The 21,999-nt window shown below is 40.9% G+C and overlaps 1 protein-coding gene across 7 annotated transcripts in view; it reads right to left on the bottom strand.

Moving 5' to 3' along the window:
• ANK3 (ankyrin 3) overlaps nucleotides 1–21,999 on the bottom strand; it is a 2,432,060-nt gene that overhangs the window by 666,261 nt on the left and 1,743,800 nt on the right. For 4 of the 7 annotated variants that reach the window (XM_044056400.1, XM_044056402.1, XM_044056401.1 and 1 more), the window contains exons 25-26: nucleotides 15,022–15,145; nucleotides 11,491–11,505 (exon numbers count right to left, since the gene is read on the bottom strand). In XM_044056400.1, coding sequence (XP_043912335.1) covers nucleotides 11,491–11,505; nucleotides 15,022–15,145 — 139 coding nt within the window. The remainder of the gene's footprint in view (nucleotides 1–11,490; nucleotides 11,506–15,021; nucleotides 15,146–21,999) is intronic. The other 3 variants (XM_044056405.1, XM_044056404.1, XM_044056406.1) reach the window with 1 other exon arrangement.

Genomic DNA, 21,999 nt, shown 5'->3' on the forward strand with positions numbered 1-21,999 from the left:
AGATGGCATGACAGATACCTAATCCAACATATACCCCATCTCTGGAAGAGATTGCCCTTGCCTAACGATCAACATTACTTCCCTAGCAACCTTTAAAAACAGTTTGGATGACTGAATGGGTGATCAATTTTTAACAGGAAAATGTGGAGAAAGACTACTTAATGTGGGTTACTGCTTGCTTCCCAACAGTTCTGGGTGATGTGGCTGAGATTTCTGATGGTCTCTTTTGGCTGTAGTCTTAGTCTGAACCTATGAACATGAGTATCTACAATAATGTAAAGCAATGGTTTTCCCTGTGGCACTTTATAAGCAACGCAGTTCAGGATGGCATATGTGAATCTGAGCCACGTACCTTTAAAGCTGTATATTCCTGTTCAATAAAGTTATCCTGTATGCAAAAGAAAGAACAGTGTTTACCTTCCATTCCGTTAAGCATAAGGTTACGAAAGAGTGAAATGTGCTGATGGCAGTATACATTTCAGACTGCAATCAAGGATCCCAAACGCTGAGAAACTAAGTAAACTAAGGTGCAAGAAAGAAAATGGCAAAAACTGACGAGATGAAAACCACGCCTGGTCTGATACTTCTACTAACTCTCTGGTTACACACAACTTGGCAATGTCATGGAAATCGATGGCAGTTAGGCTTAATCATTATGCAAATCTCAAACTGGTGGATGACAACGTATCAGTGAATAATAAAGGTGATGTCTTACCTAAATGGAGAACTAAGCCGGGAGCTGTCCATACTTTCCTTACCTCCTTTCAATGCAGCTATAGACCGCTGATAGCTGTATCTGAGGGACATGTTACCCTAAGTTTAAAGAACCTATTGAGAGACCCTGTTTCAGTAAAAATCAAGATACAGATAAGACCTAAGAATAGTAAAGGATAAATGCAAATCTGTGAAGCTCAAAGATACAATGATTTAGCTCAAAGATACGATTCATGACAGAACCATCTGTAGGATCTGCATCCCACATTTAACTCAGAGATTGGTAAGAGTGTTGAAGCTAACAATGGGAATGACATGCAGACTTGAATATCAGCAAAACTGTCACAGTACGAAGGTAAAACAGAAAAGAACATGCAGTCCGTAAAGCACAAAACTGTGCAAGTAAAAACACTAAAGGAAACTGAATCGGCCTACTGATTTCCAAGAACTGTGTTGAGTCATGACAGAAATAAACAGAGATGTCCAGTATTTGGGAAAACATACAAATGTCTTAAGAATAACTAATTTGGTCGGTGCACAGTAAAACAAAGAAAATTAAAGGAACATTTACTATGTATGTTGTAAATGACACTGAAATTAACAAATAGGAAGACACTAAGACTGTACATGCTGTTGAAGTATACAAATCAAGATATGCGGTGCATCTGTTTACTCTCACATTTGCAGAGGAAAAAATGGAATTTTTTTTACTGGACTTGGGACAAGCTGCAGTGTTATCCAAATAAACCTGCTGGAATCTGACATACAAAATGAAAAGAAAAAAACAGCTGTTAAGGATGCACTTCAAAAGTACACAGCTTTGAAAAACAGCAGACAAGAATCAAAAAAATCCCAGAAAAAAATATATATTACAGGGTGGAATATGCAGCTGCCGGGGACAGTTCACTGTTAAGTAATACAGTGTGCTGGCTCTGGGTTGCATTTTGAATGAGCAAACTAAAACAGGTAATTATTTGACAATGAAAAAGTTAGAATGAGCCAGCATATTTGTTCAACAAGTATGGATGTCTAGACTCTAGATGACATTACAGAACAGAAACAAATCTTGAAGTAAGCCACCTGAATCTCTCGAGGGAAGAATTCCTGTTGTAATGATGTCACCAGTAAATGAAAAACTAAACAGCCTATAAGACAGGGATAATTGTACCACCAGAAATACAGGGCTAACTTGATAAATAACATACTAACATGAAAAAATCTAGTAGCAATCTGAGAATATGTGCATAACCCAGACAACTTAACAAGATCTTAAGGAAAAGCCATTTTTTACTTCCAGAGATTAGATACATCTTACCTGATCTGATAAAGACAAACCTGCTCTAAGTGTGTGATATCAAGAATGTGTTCTATCATACAAAGGTGTATGAAGAGTCAACTTATTTGCTTGCCTCTGCTACATAACATGGCAGAAAAAAGATGATTACAGATGTTAAGTGTGTTAATGTGTATAACGTAAGACCTGAATTATTCCAAAGGAAGAACGCCCAGGTGCTAGAGTTCATCAATAACATACATCACAGTGCATGACATGCTCATCACAGGGAAAGTAAGAAAACAGATATAATAAACAAGCTCATGATGTGAAAAGTACAGTTTTGTACCTACCATAAATGTAGATGTTCGAGGATCCATCATCTCCATTGCTGCAGTCCTTACATATGGGTAGTCCGCTGTCCACAATCGGCCCGAATACCAAAGGGCTAGAACCGGCGTCGGTCATCGGTGCCCGAGACTGACGTCAGTACGTGCCAGTACAAATGTGCATGACCGACGCCATATACTCAGTCTTTCTTGCCTCAGACGCCAGAATGCAAAAAACACCACCCAAAACCCAACCTAAAAAGGGGGAAGGAGGGAGGGAAAATTGGACTGCAGCAATGGAGATCCTCAAACATCTACATTTATGGTAGGTACAAAACTGTACTATGTTCTTCGTCTCCCATTGCTGCAGTCCTTACATATGGGTAGAATCCCAGAGCAACGGAAAAAAGGGGAGGCTGGCCAACTAAATAGCATTAGGAGCTGCTAACATGCCCTGTAAGATTGCAGTGGCAAACCCAGCCCTAGACCTAGAATAAAGAGGTAAATGATAATGCTTTGTAAAGGTATGTACAGAACTCCAAGTAGCTGCCTCTAGAATGTCTTTAGTAGCTACCCCTCTCAAAAAAGCAGTAGAGGTGGCCGTAGCCCTAGTAGAATGAGGCCTGATCCCAACTGGAACATCCTTTCCATGATGAGAGTTACAAAAAGCAATACAATGGCCAATCCACTTGGAAATAGTTTGTTTAGAGACAGCTTTCCCTTGTGAAGTCAAAGCAAAAGAAACAAATAATTGTTGAGATCTTCTGAACTCTTTGGTTCTGTTCAAATAATACCTTAACTGCCTATGTACATCCAAAGAATGCAAAACTTTTTCCCCTTTATTTTGGGGGTTAGCATAAAAAGTAGGCAAATGTATAGATTGGTTCAATGCCACATTAGAAATCACTTTAGGCATAAAAGTAGGATTAGTACGTAAGGAAACTCTGTCATTGTGAAAAATCAGAAAAGGTTCCCCTGCCATGAGGGCCTGTAATTCAGATACCCTTCTAGCAGAAGTAACAGCCAACAAAAAAGCAGTCTTCCAAGACAACAACTTCAATTCAACTGTAGCTGCAGGTTCAAAAGGAGGCAGAGTCAGCTTTTCCAAAACAAAATTAAGATCCCAGGCAGGAGTAGGAGCTCTTCGTGGGGGTCTTATATTCTTTGCCCCTCTAAGAAACTGTTTAACCAATGGATGTGAAAACAAAGGAGGGTCACAATCATAGTGAGCAGAAATAGCTGCAGCATGCACTTTTACAGAAGAGAAAGACAAACCCTTGTCCAATAATACAGTCAAATATTGCAATATACAACTCAAATTAGGCAATTTGACATCAAAGCCTTTAGCTGAACTCCAAAGAAAAAATCTCTTCCATTTATCAGCATAAACCTTTCGAGTACTAGGTCGCCTGGCTTCCAAAATAACATCCAAAACTTGTTGAGGGAGCTGAAGGCCCTCCTTCTTTAAAACAGAATGCGCCAGGCTGTCAGGTGTAGGGATTGCACCCTGACATTGAGATAATGATTGTTTTCCTGAGACAATAAGTGAGGAATCTGTGGTAATGGCCAAGGTGTCCCATGAATTAAGCTCCTCAACAGAGGGTACCAATGCTGACGAGGCCAATCCGGTGCTATAAGAATCATGCAAGGTTTGTCCCTCCTGACTTTCAACAGTACCTTTGGAAGAAGAGGCAAGGGAGGAAAAGCATACATGTGAAGGTTGCTCCAACTGAAGGATAGTGCATCTATTTTCTAGGCTGTTGGATGAAACAGCCTTGTGCAAAACAGTGGCAGTTGGAAATTCAGAGGAGAAGCGAACAGATCTATGTCTGGAGTTCCCCAAGCCATGGTCAACTGAAGAAATACCTGAGGGTCCAACTTCCATTCGTGAGGATCCACAATCTGTCTGCTCAGAACATCTGCTAAAGAATTTTGTGCTCCTGGCAGAAACTGTGCTCGAAGAGTGATGTGCAGATTTAAAGCAGTTTCCCATAACAGCATTGCTTGTCTGCAAAGAGGGTAAGAATGAGTTCCCCTGCTTGTTGATGTACCACATGACAGTTGTGTTGTCTGTTCGAATCAACACCAGTCCTGGTTGAAGTAGGCCCTTGAATGCTTCCAAAGCAAATTGAACTGCCAGCATCTCTTTCATGTTGATATGCAAGTGAAGTAGCTCTGGGGCCAAAGGTCTTGAATCCATTTTCCTGTGAAATGAGCTCCCCAGGCTGACTCCGAGGCGTCTGTCGTTAATATCTGACTTGCCTCTGGTTGGGTCACAGAGAGTCCCTTGTTTAGGTGACATTCCTGAGCCCACCACACAAATTCTTTCTGAATGCAAGGCAGAATCCGAATGACAGTGTCCAAATCGTGGCTGTGTTGAGTCCAAACGCTTTTGAGATACCATTGCAGCTTCCTCATATGCAGTTTGGCATTGGGAAGTACTAGAATGCAAGATGCCATGAACCCCAAGGCTTGAAGGACTGTCCTTGCAGTCAGCCTGGACATTACTGATAACTGTTGGAAGTATAGGTGAAGATTTCTTTGTTTGTCCGGGGTAAGAAATGCCATCTGAGCAGCTGTGTTCAGCCTTACACCCATAAAACACATCTCTTGTGAGGGTACTAGACTGGACTTTATTTCGTTCACAGAATACCCTAGGCATCTTAAAACTGTCATTACATACTGCAGATGTTGACGAAGTTCGTGCTTGCCTTGAGCCAGAATCAAACAGTCGTCCAGATAAGGATAAATTTGAATTCCTTTTAGTCTGAGAAAAGCTATTACTGGAGCCAGGACTTTTGTGAATACCCTGGGCGCAGTAGACAAGCCAAAGGGCAATGCAGAGAACTGATAATGCAAGTTCCCATTCCGAAATCTCAGGAATTTCGTGCAACTGGGCCTGATAGGAATGTGAAGATAGGCCTCTTTGAGATCCAGAGTCACCATCCAGTGATCTTTGCCCAGCATAGGTAAGAGCTGTTGCAGTGTTAACATCTTGAATTTTGGAATTTCCAGAAAGGTGTTTAGAATGGACAAATCCAGAATTGGTCTCCAAGTATTTCCTTTCTTTGGCACTAAGAAAAGACTGGAATAAAACCCTGTGCCCCTTTCTGCAGAAGGTACTTCCTGTATTGCTCCCAACTGAAGCAGAGAAGAAATTTGTGCCTGTGCTTCCAGTCTTTGCTGATGAGGCACATCCGGCATACCTTTGAAAGGAGGGAATGTGTGAAAATAAAATTTGTAGCCTCGATTTATTATGTCCAATACCCATTTGTTTTGGGTAACCAAATGCCAATTCCTTTTGAAAAGTCCCAGTTTTCCTCCTAGAGGAGCTGCCAGCAAGGCAGAGTCCGGCAGCTGAAGACACAGGTCATTGGGTCTGTTTCCGAAAGGACTGACCCCTGCCCTCCCCAGCAGAAAGGGTAGAAGAACTCAAAGTCCTAGAAGTAACAGGGCCCTGAGAGGAAGCCCTACCTCTACCTCGCCTCGACCTGCCCCTAGATTGATAATCCGAAGAGGGAAAGACCATCCCTTAGCAGGCCAATTTCTACTGAACTTAGGGGCTGAACCTGTAAAAGTCCTTAACCGTCTGCATAGACTTAGCTTTTTCCTCCATTTTTTCAAAACTGACTCTACTGGAGGGCCAAAAGAACATCAGATTGCAGAGGAGCATCCATAATTCGAGCCTTAACATGCTCTGACAAGGTCTGATCTTTAAGCCAGGCATGCCTGCGAACAACTGAACTAGTAGCAGCCACCCTGGAAGAAGCCTGTAAAGCATCAAAACCACACTGCAAAGAATGCTTACCAACTTGGTCTAAAGCATGCACTAAATCCTGAAGCTCCTTACATTCAATACCTTCAGCTAAAGCATCTACTTTACATTTCAATTGGCCCAGCAAATAATTTTGATACCTGAGCATATGAAACTGACAATTTAAAGCTCTCATAGCCAAAGTAGAAGAGGTATACAGTTTTTACCCCACCTATCCAGGGCCCTAGCATCCTTGTCCAGAGGAACTGGATTCTTAACCACAGAAGCCCTAACACCTTTGGGGCCTTGAGTAATAGTTTCTGGATCAGCCCTAGGACTCTTATATAAGTACTTGTGAGCTTCCGGAACCCTGCAGTATCTATCTGGTTTAACCGGGCAGGAGGCAGAGAATCTGGGTTAAGGGCAGCCTCAGAAAATACATCCTGAACAACATCCAGTACAGGAGGAATAGCCAAGGGCCTATGCTGAGGCAAAAACAAGAATTCTCTTAGCCTTTTACGAGAATCAGAATAATCCTGGCCTTCCCATTTGAAATGTTCCCTCATGGAATGCAAAGTCTCAGAGAAAGAAAAATCTTCTGGAGGGGACGCAGAGGGAGTAGTGTCCTCAGCCTCCGAATCAGAATAGGGAGGAAATCCTGAAGTTCTTCCACAGAAGAATCTGACTCATTGGAAGACTGAACCAAACCCTCCAACTCTGTCTGTACCCTGGGCCTCTTCTCAGGGGGGGGCATAGAACCCCTAATTAAAGTTATCAAATCTTCAGCCATCTTTAACATGTGCTTCCTAGGAGCTGGACCCTGGGGACTAGCACCAGCAGGGGCAGACTTAGACTCAGAATGGCTTTTGCTTTGAGAAGGAGGAGGCCTAACTACCCTATGAGGGGAGGGAACCACCGACATCTGAGAAGCACCCTCAGCCTGGCCTAACACAGGAGAAGCCACTTCCTGTAGTAACAAAGGCTCCCCTTGAGACTCAGGTAAACTTTCAGAAGGAGCCGCTGAAGTATTCGGTGGTTCTACAGAACCGGCGTCCGGAGTGGACGACTCATCCTGTTTGGACCGCAAAGCCTTCTCTTTGCGTTTCTTAGAAGAACCAGGCGTCGGAGAATCCGACGGAATGTTGTAATTACAACGTTTACCAAACACAAGCCTAGCACAGTCCAACTGACGTTTAATAGTACGCTTGTTAAAAGTAGCACAAAAGCGACACCCAACCACGTCGTGCTCAGGCCCTAAACAAGGAATACAGAGTGAATGGTAATCCCTATGAGGAATCTGTTTCCCACAAGAAATACAGTTATTAACTTTTTCTGACATCCGTCAATAATGAGGCAAGAAAAAGACAAAAGTGTCCCCAACGGGGTACTTAGCCCAACTTGGTCTCCGGTCTGAAACTCAAAAACCGACAATTACAGAACGCCGAACGGCACTTGCAAAAGGCTGCTTCTGCTTAGGACCACGCGGCAAGAAAGACTGAGTATATGGCGTCGGTCATGCGCATTTGTACTGGCACGTACTGACGTCAGTCTTGGGCGCCGATGACCGACGCCGGTTCTAGCCCTTTGGTATTCGGGCCGATTGTGGACAGCGGACTACCCATATGTAAGGACTGCAGCAATGGGAGTCGAAGAACATCTGAAAACCTATCTGATACACAGAGGCAAAAACATCAAGTTCAGAAGGAGTAAAATATATAAATTGGACATTTGTTGACTTCAGAGAGATTAAAAGTTGACTCAGACAAAATCTGGACAATAATGGATATGCCAAGGTCAACAGATGTTAAATTAGTACAGTATCTACTCTGCATGATAAATAACTGACAAAGTACTGTGACCATTTACTAGACAACTGCAATCTGCTAAGACCATTAACTTTTTCTTCTTCTTTCGGCTTTTCCCAGTTAGGGGTCGCCACAGCGGATCACCTGTCCGCTCATGATTGGCAGTGGAGTTTTACGGTGTCAAGTTGCCAGCCTGGCACCCATCCTTCCACAGAAGGTGCACACACTCACACCTAGGGCCAATTTAGAATGTACAATCCACCTACAGCATGTCTTTAGGATGTGGGAGGAAACTGGAGCACCCGGAGGAAACCCACCCGACTACAGGGAGGACATGCAGACTCCGCACAGACGGCACCCCAGCCGAGTATTGAACCAAAGAACCTCTTGCTGTGAGGTGGCAACGCTAACCGCTGCACCACCGTGGCTGCCCATGCTAAGACCCTTAACACACAAGGATAATTTGCTGGAATGGAGTGAAATTCATGACAGAATTTTTTTTTACCTTTTTTTTTTACCTTTTTTTTTGCCCTTGCTACCTGCCAACCATTACACCCTCTCTTGGTCAACTGGACCACCTGTTCCCCAAGCTCAAGTCAAGAAATGACCGAGAGGCGTCCTTCATGTAGGAAGCTATCATAATGTTTTTTTTTTGGCTGTAATCCTACTCAACACACACTGAATTTGGGGTGCAATGGAAATAAGTGAGAACACAGCTACTCATTTCCACAGGTAATGTATCTCTTCAACATATCCTTGCCCCCCCTGAATCCAGTTCTCCTGCAGGTCTCTGGTTTCCAGAAGGAATTCAACTACACAAAATTGCACCATGGGATGTATTCCCACTCCTTCACTTTGAGGAGCTATGAGCTGGTAAAGCCATGTCACGCCTCTCTTTTCTCCTGCCTCTATGCCAACGGAGCTGTCTGGCTGAGCATTTCTTCATATTACAAAGGGAACCACCACATCTCCAGCAGTGAATTACTGTAATCCATAGAGGATGCTATATGTATGTTGTCATACCATAGCCAGGACTGGATGCTACTGTTTTACAGTGGGGAAATCCTGTATCTGGAATTTGGACATTGAAACAGACAGAGAGGTTATGCTCAAAGTAAAAAAAAAAAAAAAAAACTTTAGTTATTGTTTTTGTCATGGAAAAGTTTATCCAGTAGACTTATGGATACAAAATGAACGTGCACTCATATCCTAAGAACTAGATACGCCAGTAAAGAAAACAGTTCCTGGAAATACCTAAAGGACTGTAAAGAATACTACTTAGGCTGCAAAATAAAATTGTGAAACTTAAGTCACATTTATGACAGAAGGGTGCATGCTACTCACTAAACCTTTCATCAAAGCATACTTACCTCAAAGTGCAGCTGAGGAATCAATCAAATCAAGATGAATGTGTTAATATGATCTACTGGAGATCCATCACAGAGAAGTGGCTAAGCCCTATCTGAATGGGAACTTCAAAACAGAAAAAGATGCATAAATTGGGTAGCTGACACTACAGGGATGATGGAGGAGCAATAGCTATGTGACAAATGATATCAGGCACTACCAGTCTTTTTCAGGAAAACCTCACTATGCAGGATGGTGATGCTGGTGTCTTCAATGTGTGTGTGTGTGTCTGTGTGTGTGTGGGGGGGGGGGGGGGATGCCTGATCCCCTCAACGGTAAAACAGGCTGACATACCCAACTATCACACACCTAGACAAGGAAGGTTGTCCCAGGAGGGCAAGAGACTATTCACTTGTATGAAATAATTGCATAAAGACCTTAAAAATAAATTGCAATACCTGCAGGCACATGGATGCAAGCAAAAGAAAAACTGACTGCATTCCCATGAACTACCAGCAAGTTCTTGATCTATGGTGAGTGAAATCCTATTCACTTCTGAGAACAGGGTGTGCCTAATCACTGTTAGCAACTATTCCAATTTTGGGGGAGTTGATCATCAACTACCTGCTATACACTAAATTCACCATAATGATCCACAAAATAAAGACAAATTGCATCAGACATGGCATACTAGACATGTCTAACAATTGACCTAGAATGTCTGTGAAAATAAAAATTCAGCAAATGGTAGAATTTCAGCACAAAACCTCATCACTGAATTACCAATAAGATAAAAGGAAAGCAAAGTCCCAAGTTAAAGCAGCAAACTGTCTGATGATGACAGCCAAAGCAGCAGCCACTCAAGAATCATACTCATCTGTTACAGACATCTGCAGTACACCGTCAGAAAGACAGGAACCAAGCTCAGCTCACAGAATGCTGTATACAGGAACCAGAAGAGTTACCAGTCAAGAACTCCCTGTCGCATGCAAAGATGATGGACATAAGGGAAGGGTTCTTCCACAACATGAGCTGTCAAATCAGCTTATAACAACAGCATGGTAAAGGACATGGAAACACTGATGCATGGAGAAGCTTCTTTTTTCCGTCATTAGGAAAAACAAACAGACTCAGGGGAGGTAACAGTAAGTGGACAAAAGAATGTATCAAGTCCAACTGGACAAGAAAGCATGAGAAGAAAAACCTGTAGCTACTACAGACAATTACACAGCCAAATAGGAAGGACGAAGGACACTTGGCAATGGCTGAGAAAGAGGGGCATGTTCCAGTCTATTCCATTTCAAACAGATGTTAGTATAAGGGATTCAGCTACCATCACTACTTGATCTAGATGCACAGAGATTAGACCAAATTATCTGGAAGAGAATGAATGCTAAAGTGACACAACAAAGAAAAAGAACTTTCTAGAGAGAGAATGGGCGCAAGTGAAGTATTAATACTACTAATAAGTAATGACTTTGTGCTCCCACGTTTAAGATATTGTATGTGTAACATTTTCAGTTTAGGTGTGTGTGTGTGTGTGTGTGTGTGTGTGTGTGTGTGTATGCTTGGAAAGTGTATGTTCTTGATCATGTACCACAACGAACAGTAGTATTAATCATCCATTCCATCAGACATATGCCTGATTAAAGGGACTACACTAATTAAACCATTTTCTTAAAATTATGCATGTATCCATCAGAGGGAAATAGAGCAGATTTAGTTGTTAGTAACATTACTGAGAGAGCTAACTTACGAAACAGCCTGGTTGGGTAATTTGCAAAGGAAAGAACTAGAGTAACAGGTGATCCCTGGAAGATACATACAACATAGAAACAAATGTTCAGATAAAATAAATTATATGAAATCAACGTTTAATCCGATGGCCAGTAAAACTAACAAAACTGCAAAATGTTATGTTTTGCAAACAGCCTCTACTACTACAAACTACAACATGCAAAAGGCTGTAGGTAAATTTACTCTAAAGTAGTACTTCTGAAAAGCTTGTTTGAGTACCTTGGCTTCTTTTCCATGATAGAAACAATGGCATGTACCTGTGTTACTGATTTATTGATAATCACACTCATTTAAGCATGGAAAAAATTAAGCCATTGGTCTGGGTTCAAACAAAGCTTACTGACATGGCTAATGTCTACATGAAAAACATAACACACAACACATCACATCACAAGGGTAAGTAAAATGAGAAAATAAAAATGAGCATGGTTTACATTCCAGCAACAAAGTAAGCTTGTCATGCCCCCTTACCTTACTTTAGGGCTACTTTATCAATTTCAATAACGAAAGAGAAAGAAGTAGAAGAAACAGAGAACAATCAGAAAAGAAAAGCATTCTGCTATGACTTCATTTTAACCAATGCTTTGTGTCGTTAATTAGTACATACATATTCTCTCAGTATTTGGTTTATTTAGCACAAAGGAGCTGATTAGCAAAGCTTCATAAATGACACCCTTATTAAGTGAGCAAACTAGTTATGTGATCCCAATACTGAGAGTAACATTAAGCATTCATCTCATTGAAATAACATGCATTTATGAAGTACACCAAAGTATTTTCTTAAATAACTTTAGAATTATGTTGTTAATAAACAGTGGTCATGTTCTACTGATTCAAAATGAGCATCAGTGTCTCATATGCAGCTCAGTCTGAAAGTAGTCTGTTTAGTTTGTGGCCTGTATTTCAGCATATAACACCTTAACTGTGACAATGCAGTCTCTAACTTCAATATTCTTAATTTACACGGCCTGGGTCTTAATAAAAAAATTGTCTGAAGTTTTTATTACAGACGTATCCACAGTTATTCTTTCTTCATCGGTAACATCACCTTAGGGATAACAGTAGACATTCATCCACAGACTTTTAACAAAAGACTCCAGGTATGTGTGATGGTGTTTTTTCTTTTGTTAAAGTTTATTGGCACATACCCACTCCATCTCTAAGGTGACCTTAGTAGTGGTAAATCTCACTGAAAGTTTAAGTGATGTCAGTGAAAATGAAACCGTTTTTTTATGAAGATTTTTATTACAAAGTGGGCTATGCAATTTAGGAATATTAAGTGGGAAAATGACTCCTGGTATTGTTGGCATCACATTTCATGATGCAAAAGGTGTCACAAGCTCAGTAAAACACCATACATGCCCTGCTCCATCACTAACTGATATATGACTGGCAATCATATTAATACACAACTAAGTGGAAAACATAGAGCCAGAGTTATTTAGCTAAAGGGGATAATTTATAGATCAACATAGAGCCAGAGTTATTTAGCTAAAGGGGATAATTTATAGATCAAGTCAAAGACTCACGATCATTAAAATTTGTGAACCAATGTGGTAGGTACATAAAATGCAAATCACACAAACTTATATCCCATTTTATCCCTTCCTCTCTTTTTTCCTTTTCCTTTCAAACAATCTGCTCTTGATGGAATAGAGACATATGTACCATTTACTTTAGTAAGACTCGTGCTAACCAATCTCAGACAGGGTGTAGCCAGGATTTTTGAAGTGTACATCAGCTTCCATACTATTACTTCTACCCCAGAGTAGTCAAGAATTTTTGGTGAACACAAATAATGTTTTTATGTTCCAACATAAATGTCCTTTTGTTCCAAGGTATACAACATACAGAATTAAAGATGCAGCACCTTTACTAAAATTATTACATTCGAAGCCTTTAACTAATATAATAAGCATACATCACTCTGGACACAGTTGTTTTCCTTGCTGACTTATTTGTTCCCTTTTTATTTCATAAATGTTTTTGAAACTTGAGACATTTGCTGTTCCTGCCCCAGGCAAAATGTTGTCCCCTGCATTAAAAATTAAAGTATATACCAGTGGTTTACATGGTATATACCTTACTACACCAACTGATCTCAACTTAAGTGATGCACTTAAAATATGCATTCAAACCAACTAATAAGCAAACTATACAGGAATTAATAAGAATTCCTGATTAAGGAAGAATCTTAAAAGTGAAAGTTGATTCTATATACAAAAATAACTTCTGGGATAAATCTACATTAAGGACACAGACAAACATAACAACTGGCTTTCTTATGTGGGACAGATAAAGAAAAAGTGTTGCATAACTTATGACTGGTGTTGTGCTTCTAAACACAGCATGCTTATCACTGAAACAAAGGCAAACCGACAAGTTTTGCTTCATTTCATGGGACATGTCATTCACTTGTAGAAAAAGAAAAAACAATTAATTCATGGGGCTGTCTAGCTGCAAGACATTTACAAAACAATCCCGATGGTATTAAAACAAGATTTAAACACTGGTCTGTGAATCATGGGTGCTTGCTTGTAATCTAACTAAAGAATCACAAACTCAAAACATAATCTTGAAGTATTCATTTACCAGTAAATGATTTCCACTGTACAGCTGAAGGAGACATTAAAAAATTATTTATACTGTTTAATTTGGTGCCAAGTTTTAATGTCAGGCTAATAAATATCTCCATTTAATTTAAAAAAAGACACATGATAGCAGCTTAGCTGACTTATTGCTCCTTTTGGATATAAAAATTAGAAGGCCATATGTTCTATTACTACATCAGGCATCAGATTTAGAAAGTGGACACTGTAGTGTTACAAATGACATAAAGAAGACATGAGGTGCCCATGTTTTAGATCACAGGATATCTAAGCTTCTTCATACATCTTTCAGGGGACATATCAAAGAGATACAAGGTCACTTCCTTCATAAAAGTGCATATGTGGTAATGGGTAGAGGCAAATTTCACAACATTAGGTAAAGTAATTATTTATCGTGATCTTAAAAGAAGTCTGCTGGCCATGCATCTGAATAGGTTATTAATGCTGAACTTGGCTTTTTTCTGTGAAAAATTGCCAAAATAACAAATATTTAAAAATAAAATGTATCAAATGATTGGTAATACAGAGGGATTTAGAATGCACACTAGCACATTCAGGTTAATGTATGCATTTAATGTCTGTAATGGGTTAAAGCCAATTTGTACAAGTAGGCCAGAAACACTAGGGGGGGGGGCATGGTGGTGTAGCGGTTAGCGTTGCCGCCTCACAGCAAGAGGTTCTCCGGTTCGATCCTCAGCTGGGGTGCCTTCTGTGTGGAGTCTGCATGTCCTCCCTGTGGTCGCGTGGGTTTCCTCCCACATCCCAAAGACATGCTGTAGGTGGATTGGACACTCTAAATTGGCCCTAGGTGTGAGTGTGTGCGTGTGCCTTCTGTGGAAGGTTGGGCGCAGGGCTGGCAACTCAACACCGTAAAACTCCACTGCCAATCATGAGCAGACAGGTGATCCGCTGCGGCGACCCCTAACCGGGAAAACTTGAAAGAAGAAGAAGTCCAGAAACACTAGGGAGATTATAGATTGAGTGGGCTTGTCCAGTGCTAAACCTGAGGACAGAAAAATCAACACTTGGCGAGTTTCTAGGAGACTGTAGTATCAGTTGTTGTTACTGGGCGACCTGACGGTCTTAATAAATAACGATAGTGTACTATACATTTTACAAGAAGCATCCTCAGCTACTTAGCTATAACCTTCAAACACACACACACTTAGGAAAAATAGAACAATGGCATTTAATTTATTATTCAGAAATAGTTCTGATAAAAGATCCAAAGAAAATGTTGCTCAGATCAGTTATTTCCATTTTTGTTGTTGCTTTATAATGTAACAGTAAAATGCAAAATATCCATTTGAAATCAAATGCAAGCAGCTGAAATATTTATCTACTAATCACAAGCATTTATTAGGGGAAACAAAGGTGTCAAGAACCACATTACCTGGCAGATCTAGCTCCTAAATTAAATCCCATATACCCTTCTGCTGGCAAGGAATCATCACCCAATTCTCTTATATCCTGTGGTCCAAGGTATTTATCTGTATCACCTGTCATTGCATCTTCACCTGCAGGCAAATGGAAAAAAGCAAATAATCAGTGAATACACAGCAGAAAAGAACTTCCTGGATGATAAGACACTAAAGCTATGCTTTTCAGCCCATTCCACAGTTACAGTTATGACGTAACATTTTTCTAAAATGCCATACTCATCTACGGTTTTGTAAAACTTACATTTTAGCTTATTTTGATATGTGGGGAATTCGGCAAAAAATAGTGCCAAAAAAAATAAAACAACAAATTGTATGTATTTCTAATTTCTATCTGTATGTGTATATGTATTAAACAACACACATATGTACATATATGCATACATATACACACACACACACACACACACACACACACACACACACACAGTCAGCCCTTACTTACACACTTGATCCGTGTAGTCATTGCAAACTGCTTCACTTCTCACCATATAACCACTGTTTCTTTTTTAAGGAAATATTGGGTGGAGGGATGGGTTTTCTTATTATCACAGCTTAAATGAACTTTGGTCAATTGCACTTCAGCTATAATACTTTGCAGCTTTATGGCTATTAAAAAGCATTTGCTAGCAGTGTGATACTACACACGATTATGGACAGTAACTTTAAAATGTGCAAGACTGTTAAAGGAACAAATCTGCTTTAATATTAGTTTTTTTCTAGTCATGTTGCATACATAATAAATCAGTAACACTGTAAACTATTCCTGGGCATGTACAAGACTTTTACATTTATTTACTGAGCTTTTAATGTAGTTCACCATAAATATTTTTATTATACTATTAGTATTAATCAGTCGGGGAGACCGGTACTTAACAAAGAGCAAAGAAGATAAAAACAGAAAAAGGGATAACAAAACAACACCCCCTCAACACACACTAAGTATACAGTCAATTTAAGACCTTAAAAGCATTCCACGAACAGGTCAGAAGTTGCGTGCTCTGCTACTTACAGCAGCAACATACAACTTTCACACATGTAACAGCCTTCAGCACACTTATGTAACTGTAGTCGCATATTAAAAAAAAAACACTGCATTAGCCCCCATGTCCCACAGCAAGCCATAATTAAGCAAATGTATTCAGCAGTAAAAAAATCTTACATTTCTCTTGTGAAGTTGTGCACTTAAATACCTTTAGTTTTCTTGAGCAGTTACACCCAATCAATCCTTTAAAACTAATAATTAAACCTTAAACTACTGGGCACAGATTCGGAAAATAAACAGATCATGTTCACAGAACAGCTGAGCCTGAAAGCATGTAAAGTGATTTATTTTAAGTAGCTATTTATAAACCCAGAAATTTAGATGTCTTACTCATGTAAGCATTTAGTAATGCTGCCACATAAATAGTCCCCTGAAACACAACAGATGAAGTCAGATGTCCTTACACAGTTTGGAAGTCATTTCAAGCAGTTTTCTCTAAGGCAACTTTTTCAGAGTTTTCAAGAATTAAATCTTAGTCCTGAGGCAGTGGGGTTACAGACAATCCAGTCCAGTCCAGGAAAACGAATGCCTTCAAATCATTGTGATACTCTGCACTGCAACTAAATTCTTTCTGGCATTTGACTGCTCTTCTGTGTTGCAAAGTTGTCACTACTGCTTCCAACTTTTGCTAACAAAGGTCAGAGGGATTTTAACTCTGAATTAACAACCGCCAAAGCTATTTGAAAAAAAGAGATTCATCTGAAGCCAATATCCTATCTAACCATTTTGTGTAAATCTCTTTAAACTGGTCACGATTGGATTAAAATGCCTGTAGTACTTCTCCAACATCATTGCACAGTAAAACAAATACAAACACTACCCTTATTTGTATGCAAATCAGGATGTCTCCATGGTGCAGTGCTTCTGAAATCTGAAACCAGTTCATGTTGTCCAATCATGCATGGAATGACAGGCCACAAAAATCTAAGGAAAAGTGTAAAGTTTGTATCTTTAATACCACTTATGCAATGATATCATCTTCCCAAAGCTGCTGAATGTTGTTTCACTACATATTGCTTTCTACTTGGATTTTACTGCTCTTAAGCAATTACAGAAACACAGAGTACTGGTGTAGAGCCACTATTTCAATATAAAGAATTCCTATTTATTACACTAGGCAACTCTCTCAGTTTAGGATAAACATGTTTTTCATCAGAGTAGATGCACATCACAGTCATATAAAAAAAAATAAAAGACATCATTTTCTAATACTTTACAAAATTGTTAGAGATAAATCAGAGATACCAACAGTCTTTTTTCAAGTGCAAGACACTTTGCAATGTACAGGCATTATGTTCAATTACATAATTCTTGTATAGCTTCCAACACAAGCAATGCAGCCCAGATGTGCACTTCACAACACATCTATGTTCCATACAGGCAGCATGCATGTGCTTGAGACATGCAGTCTGCAATCAGCACAATGGGGCAAATGGTTACTCAGTAATATGGGGGCAGCAGCAGGCCGCCAAAGTAGTAAAAGCACTACACTACTGCAAAAAAGGGCCCTGCAGATTAGCATCATGTCTTCATATAAAGGGGACCATTAATAAAGCTACATTCAAAGGAAGCACACTGCAAGGTCACCAGTCAGACTCCAAACAATGGGTGCAGTTTTCCCACACAAGATGTTTTATTAGGGGTGCTCTGTGCAGGGCATGCAGCCTTCTGGATGGGAGAGCTGTATGACATCACATGGCTTTGCCCACTGATTCAAAGGATTTTTTTATTGGAAAACCCTTCTGACTAGCTGTACTGACTATAGACTTTGATGCATTTGCATTGCATCAGATGGTCATCATCTTGCTAAGCTGCTCATTCCTGAATGTGTATGTGCGCATGTGTGCGCATGTAGGCACTAAGAATATTACAGCATTAATAAAAATAAGAACGGGCCCAGGAGATCTGCTGAGCATATCTGTTTTACATGCTGATTGAACTCGGAGGCTCAGTTATGTGAAACACAGTGCTTTAAGAACATACACTTCACTTCCTGCCACTCACATTTAATCCTAGAAGAACATGCCATTTATACAAGTGAAAAAAGATACACATGCAATCCATCCTGACTGCTGGCATTAGGCCCAAACATAATGACCTACATCCATGTGTGATGAGTCAGTTCTATATATCATTAAAAGAACTCCTACATTCAATTTGCTGATAGCATAAAAATTTTATCATACAACTTTTTTCAACCACAAACCTAGATATGCAATTTCACTCAGAAAATTATTTTTTTCTGTTGGTTCCCTAAAGTACTAAGGATGATAGTTTTGTGGTTTGTCAGTCCATTTATGGATCTTAAGATAGTGCCTTTTAAATTTCCCAGGAAGACATGGCACAAAAAAAAAAGAAGTTATGTTCTTACCATAACATTCCATGTGAGTTGTTCATCTCGCTTTTGTTCTTACACGTGGGTACGGAGCCGTTCCATCGGCTTCGAGCCGGCCACTTTCCAAGCTCAAGATCTCTGAGTAGCTTGAGGCACAGTCCCTATCCCATAATGCTCTCTGACTAACCTCAGATCTAGTTTGCTGAACCCAGCAAGAAAATTATGACTAAACATACTAATATGCCAAACATATACACATGTATACAAATATTTACAATTTGCAGAGAAATTCTCTGGCTGGAGTAAAGGAAACTAGTTAGACCAACCAGACCACCAGTCATACCCGTTCTTCAAGAACCTGGAGGGGGAAGGTGGGAGGGAGTATAAGAACAAAGGCGAGATGAACAACTCACATGGAACGTTATGGTAAGAACATAACTTCTTTATGTGAAGTTGTTCAATCTTGCCATTTGTTCTTACACCTGGGTAGCGTCCCAAGCACCCTAATCCTGGGTGGCTCTCAGGAGTACATTCCTGAGAACCATGGAACCAAAAGAAGCCCTGTCTACTTTGTAATGAGTGATAAATGTATGAGGTTTGGACCAAGTAGCAGCTACACAAATAGTATCCAAAGGCAAATGGGCTGCATGAGCCAGAGATGTAGACACAGCCCTAGTGGAATGTGCTTTCACACTATGCTCTAAAGGTTGGTTGGTTGATGAATATATATATTTTATGCAATCAGATAACCACTTAGACAATGTAACTTTAGCCACAGGCAGCCCCTTTTTATTGTCCGCATGAGAAACAAAGAGTTGTTACGATTTCCTAAACTCCTTTGTTCTGTCCAAATAAAACCTCAGTTGTCTGTGAACATCAAGTTTATGCAACATATATTCTAATTTATTCGAATAGTGTCTGAAAAAGGTGGGCAGCTCAACAGACTGGTTCAAATTGACTTTGGACTAGACCTTAGGAAGAAAGGTGGGATTTGTCCTGAGAGACACTCTGTCGGGATGGAAAAACCAGGTATGGAGGGCTGACAGAAAGAGCTTGTAGTTCCGAAACTCTTTGAGCTGAGGTAATAGCCACCAAGAATATTGTTTTCCAAGAAATGAACTTCGAGAGACAAGAAGATGTGGGTTCAAAGGGGGGAAACATAAGCTGAGATAGTATTAAATTCAAATTCCAGGGGGCAACTGGTTGTCTGACAGGTGGCCTAAGGTGATGAGTCCCTTTCAGAAAGGCTTTACATAATCTGTGCGAGATAAGATTAGACCCTTCAAATCCCAGATGAAAATTGGATATTGCAGCCGATTGAACTCTTACAGTGGCTGCTGCTGCACCTTTGTGAAAAAGCATAGTCAAACTCCAGAACACTATCAATAGGAGCGATATAGGGATCAATATGATGTTGAGAGGCCCAATAAACAAAATGTTTGCATTTGCTGTTATACAGTTTTCTGGTGGAGACTTTATGAGAGGAGACCAGAATATGTTGCACTGCGGAAGACAAATTATATGACCTGGCTAGGTTGGGAAGTGAAGCAGCCAAGCTGTCAGTTTGAGGGACTGAAGAGAGGGGTGAAGAACTCCTGACAAGTGGGTCAGTAGGTGTGGCACTGGGTCCAGAAACCAAGGTTCTTCCAGTTGATATTGATAAAGGAAGGGGAACCATATCTGCCGAGGCCAAAAGGGGGCTATAAGAATAACAGTTCTTCCCGAGCTTTTTGCTTTCTGTAAAAAGCTGGGGATCAGCGGGTTTGGAGGAAAGGCATAAAGGAGACCCGAGGGCCAATCATGTATGAGTGAATCCCTTGGGCTGTCCCCCAGAAGAGGATTCAGGGCAATGTAGCTTCTGCATTTGGCATTCAGCGAGGATGCAAAAAGGTTGCAGCAAGGCTGGCCCCATCTGTGGAAAATCATTTCCACCACTTCTTCTTTGAGGGACCACTCGTGGGGCAACAGAATTGCTCTGCTCAGTTTGTCCACTATCACGTTGGATTTCCCCAGGATGTGCATTGCTATCAGAAAGTGCCCGGTGAATACAACCCACTGCCAAATTCTCAAGGCTTCTCAGCATAAGGGATAAGACTTGGTTCCCCCCTGTTTGCTGATGTAACAGACCAATGACATGTTGTCCGTCTGGATAGCAATCGTGTCCCGAGGAAGAGAGTCGTGGAAGTGCTGCAATGCTAAAAGCACCGCTTTCAACTCCAGGACACTGATGTACAAAGGAGATTCCATCTCTGACCAGGTACCTTGGGCAGTTCTTCCCCTGAAAAAGCCCCCCCCCACCTATCAGGGAAGCATCCGTGGTCACCGTAGCTATGGGAGGGGGAAGTACAAATGGTCGGCGTATCGTCACCTGGTGACTGTTCAGCCACCAGAGAAGGTCCTTCTTGCAAGTGTCTGTCAGTAGGATCTTGAAAGACATTGGGAGCTGTTGATAAGATCACTGTGTGAAAAGCAACCATTGGAGTATCTGCATGTGCATCCGTCCCAGAGGAACCACTATGAGGGTAGCTGCCATGGTGCCTAAAAGTTTTAAAACCTGAAAGGCAGATACTCTCTTTTCTTTTAGCAAGCGGGACACCTGATTTCGTAGAGAGATAACTCTTTCTTGAGGTAATCTGACCAGTGTGGTGGTGGTGGTGTCTAGATCTGCTCCAATAAAGGAGATATGTTGCGACGGTAATAAGGCAGATTTGTAGAAATTTATGGTTATTCCTAACCGAGAACAGAGATTGATCGTATGATCCCTGGAAAGAACGAGTTGATGCCTGGTGGTGGCAGACAGGAGCCAGTCGTCCAGATACGGAAACTCCCGGAATCCTAGATGCCTCAGGTGAGACGTAACCACTGCCATGCATTTGGTGAACACTCTGGGGACTGAGGTGAGACCAAAGGGCAGTGCTCGAAATTGATAGTGACTGGCCCCCAGCTGGAAATGCAAATGATCTCTGGAAGGTCTGGCCATTTTGATGTGGTAGTACGCATCCTTGAGATCTAAAGAGCACAACCAATCGCCCATTCCCAGAAATGGGAGTATCGATTGAAGTGTGACCATCTGGAACTTTTCCTTCTTTACAAAAACGTTTAGCTTGCTGAGGTCTAAAATGAGCCTCCAGTCCCCCGTTTTCTTTGGAACTAAAAAGAATCTGGAGTAAGTTCCGGATCCTATCTGGTCCACCGGGACTGACTGGATAACTCTTTTTTCTAGCAGCTTTTGGATTTCTATTGCTGCTTGATCCCACAGACTGGTCGAAACATCTGGGATTCTTGTTCTGACTGGCGGGGACTCTGAAAAGAGGATGATGTAACCTCTGGTAACTATGCTTTGTACCCAAGAATCTGATGTAATTCCTAGCCAGGCATCTGGGTACAAAGCCAAGCAACCCCCGGACTGCCTCCAGAGCAGGACAGTCGGGCCTCCTCTCAGGAGCCCTGATAAGGCTTGCCAGAGAACTTCTCCCTGTCACCCTGGTATTGCGGACCCCTTCTGCCACCAAAGCAGCGTCTTCCATTATTGCCCCCTCCTCTGCCCCTGAA

The sequence above is a fragment of the Protopterus annectens genome, chromosome 14.part0 (assembly GCF_019279795.1).
Source record: "Protopterus annectens isolate FY-2018-M chromosome 14.part0, PAN1.0, whole genome shotgun sequence".
Lineage (NCBI taxonomy): Eukaryota > Metazoa > Chordata > Ceratodontiformes > Protopteridae > Protopterus > Protopterus annectens.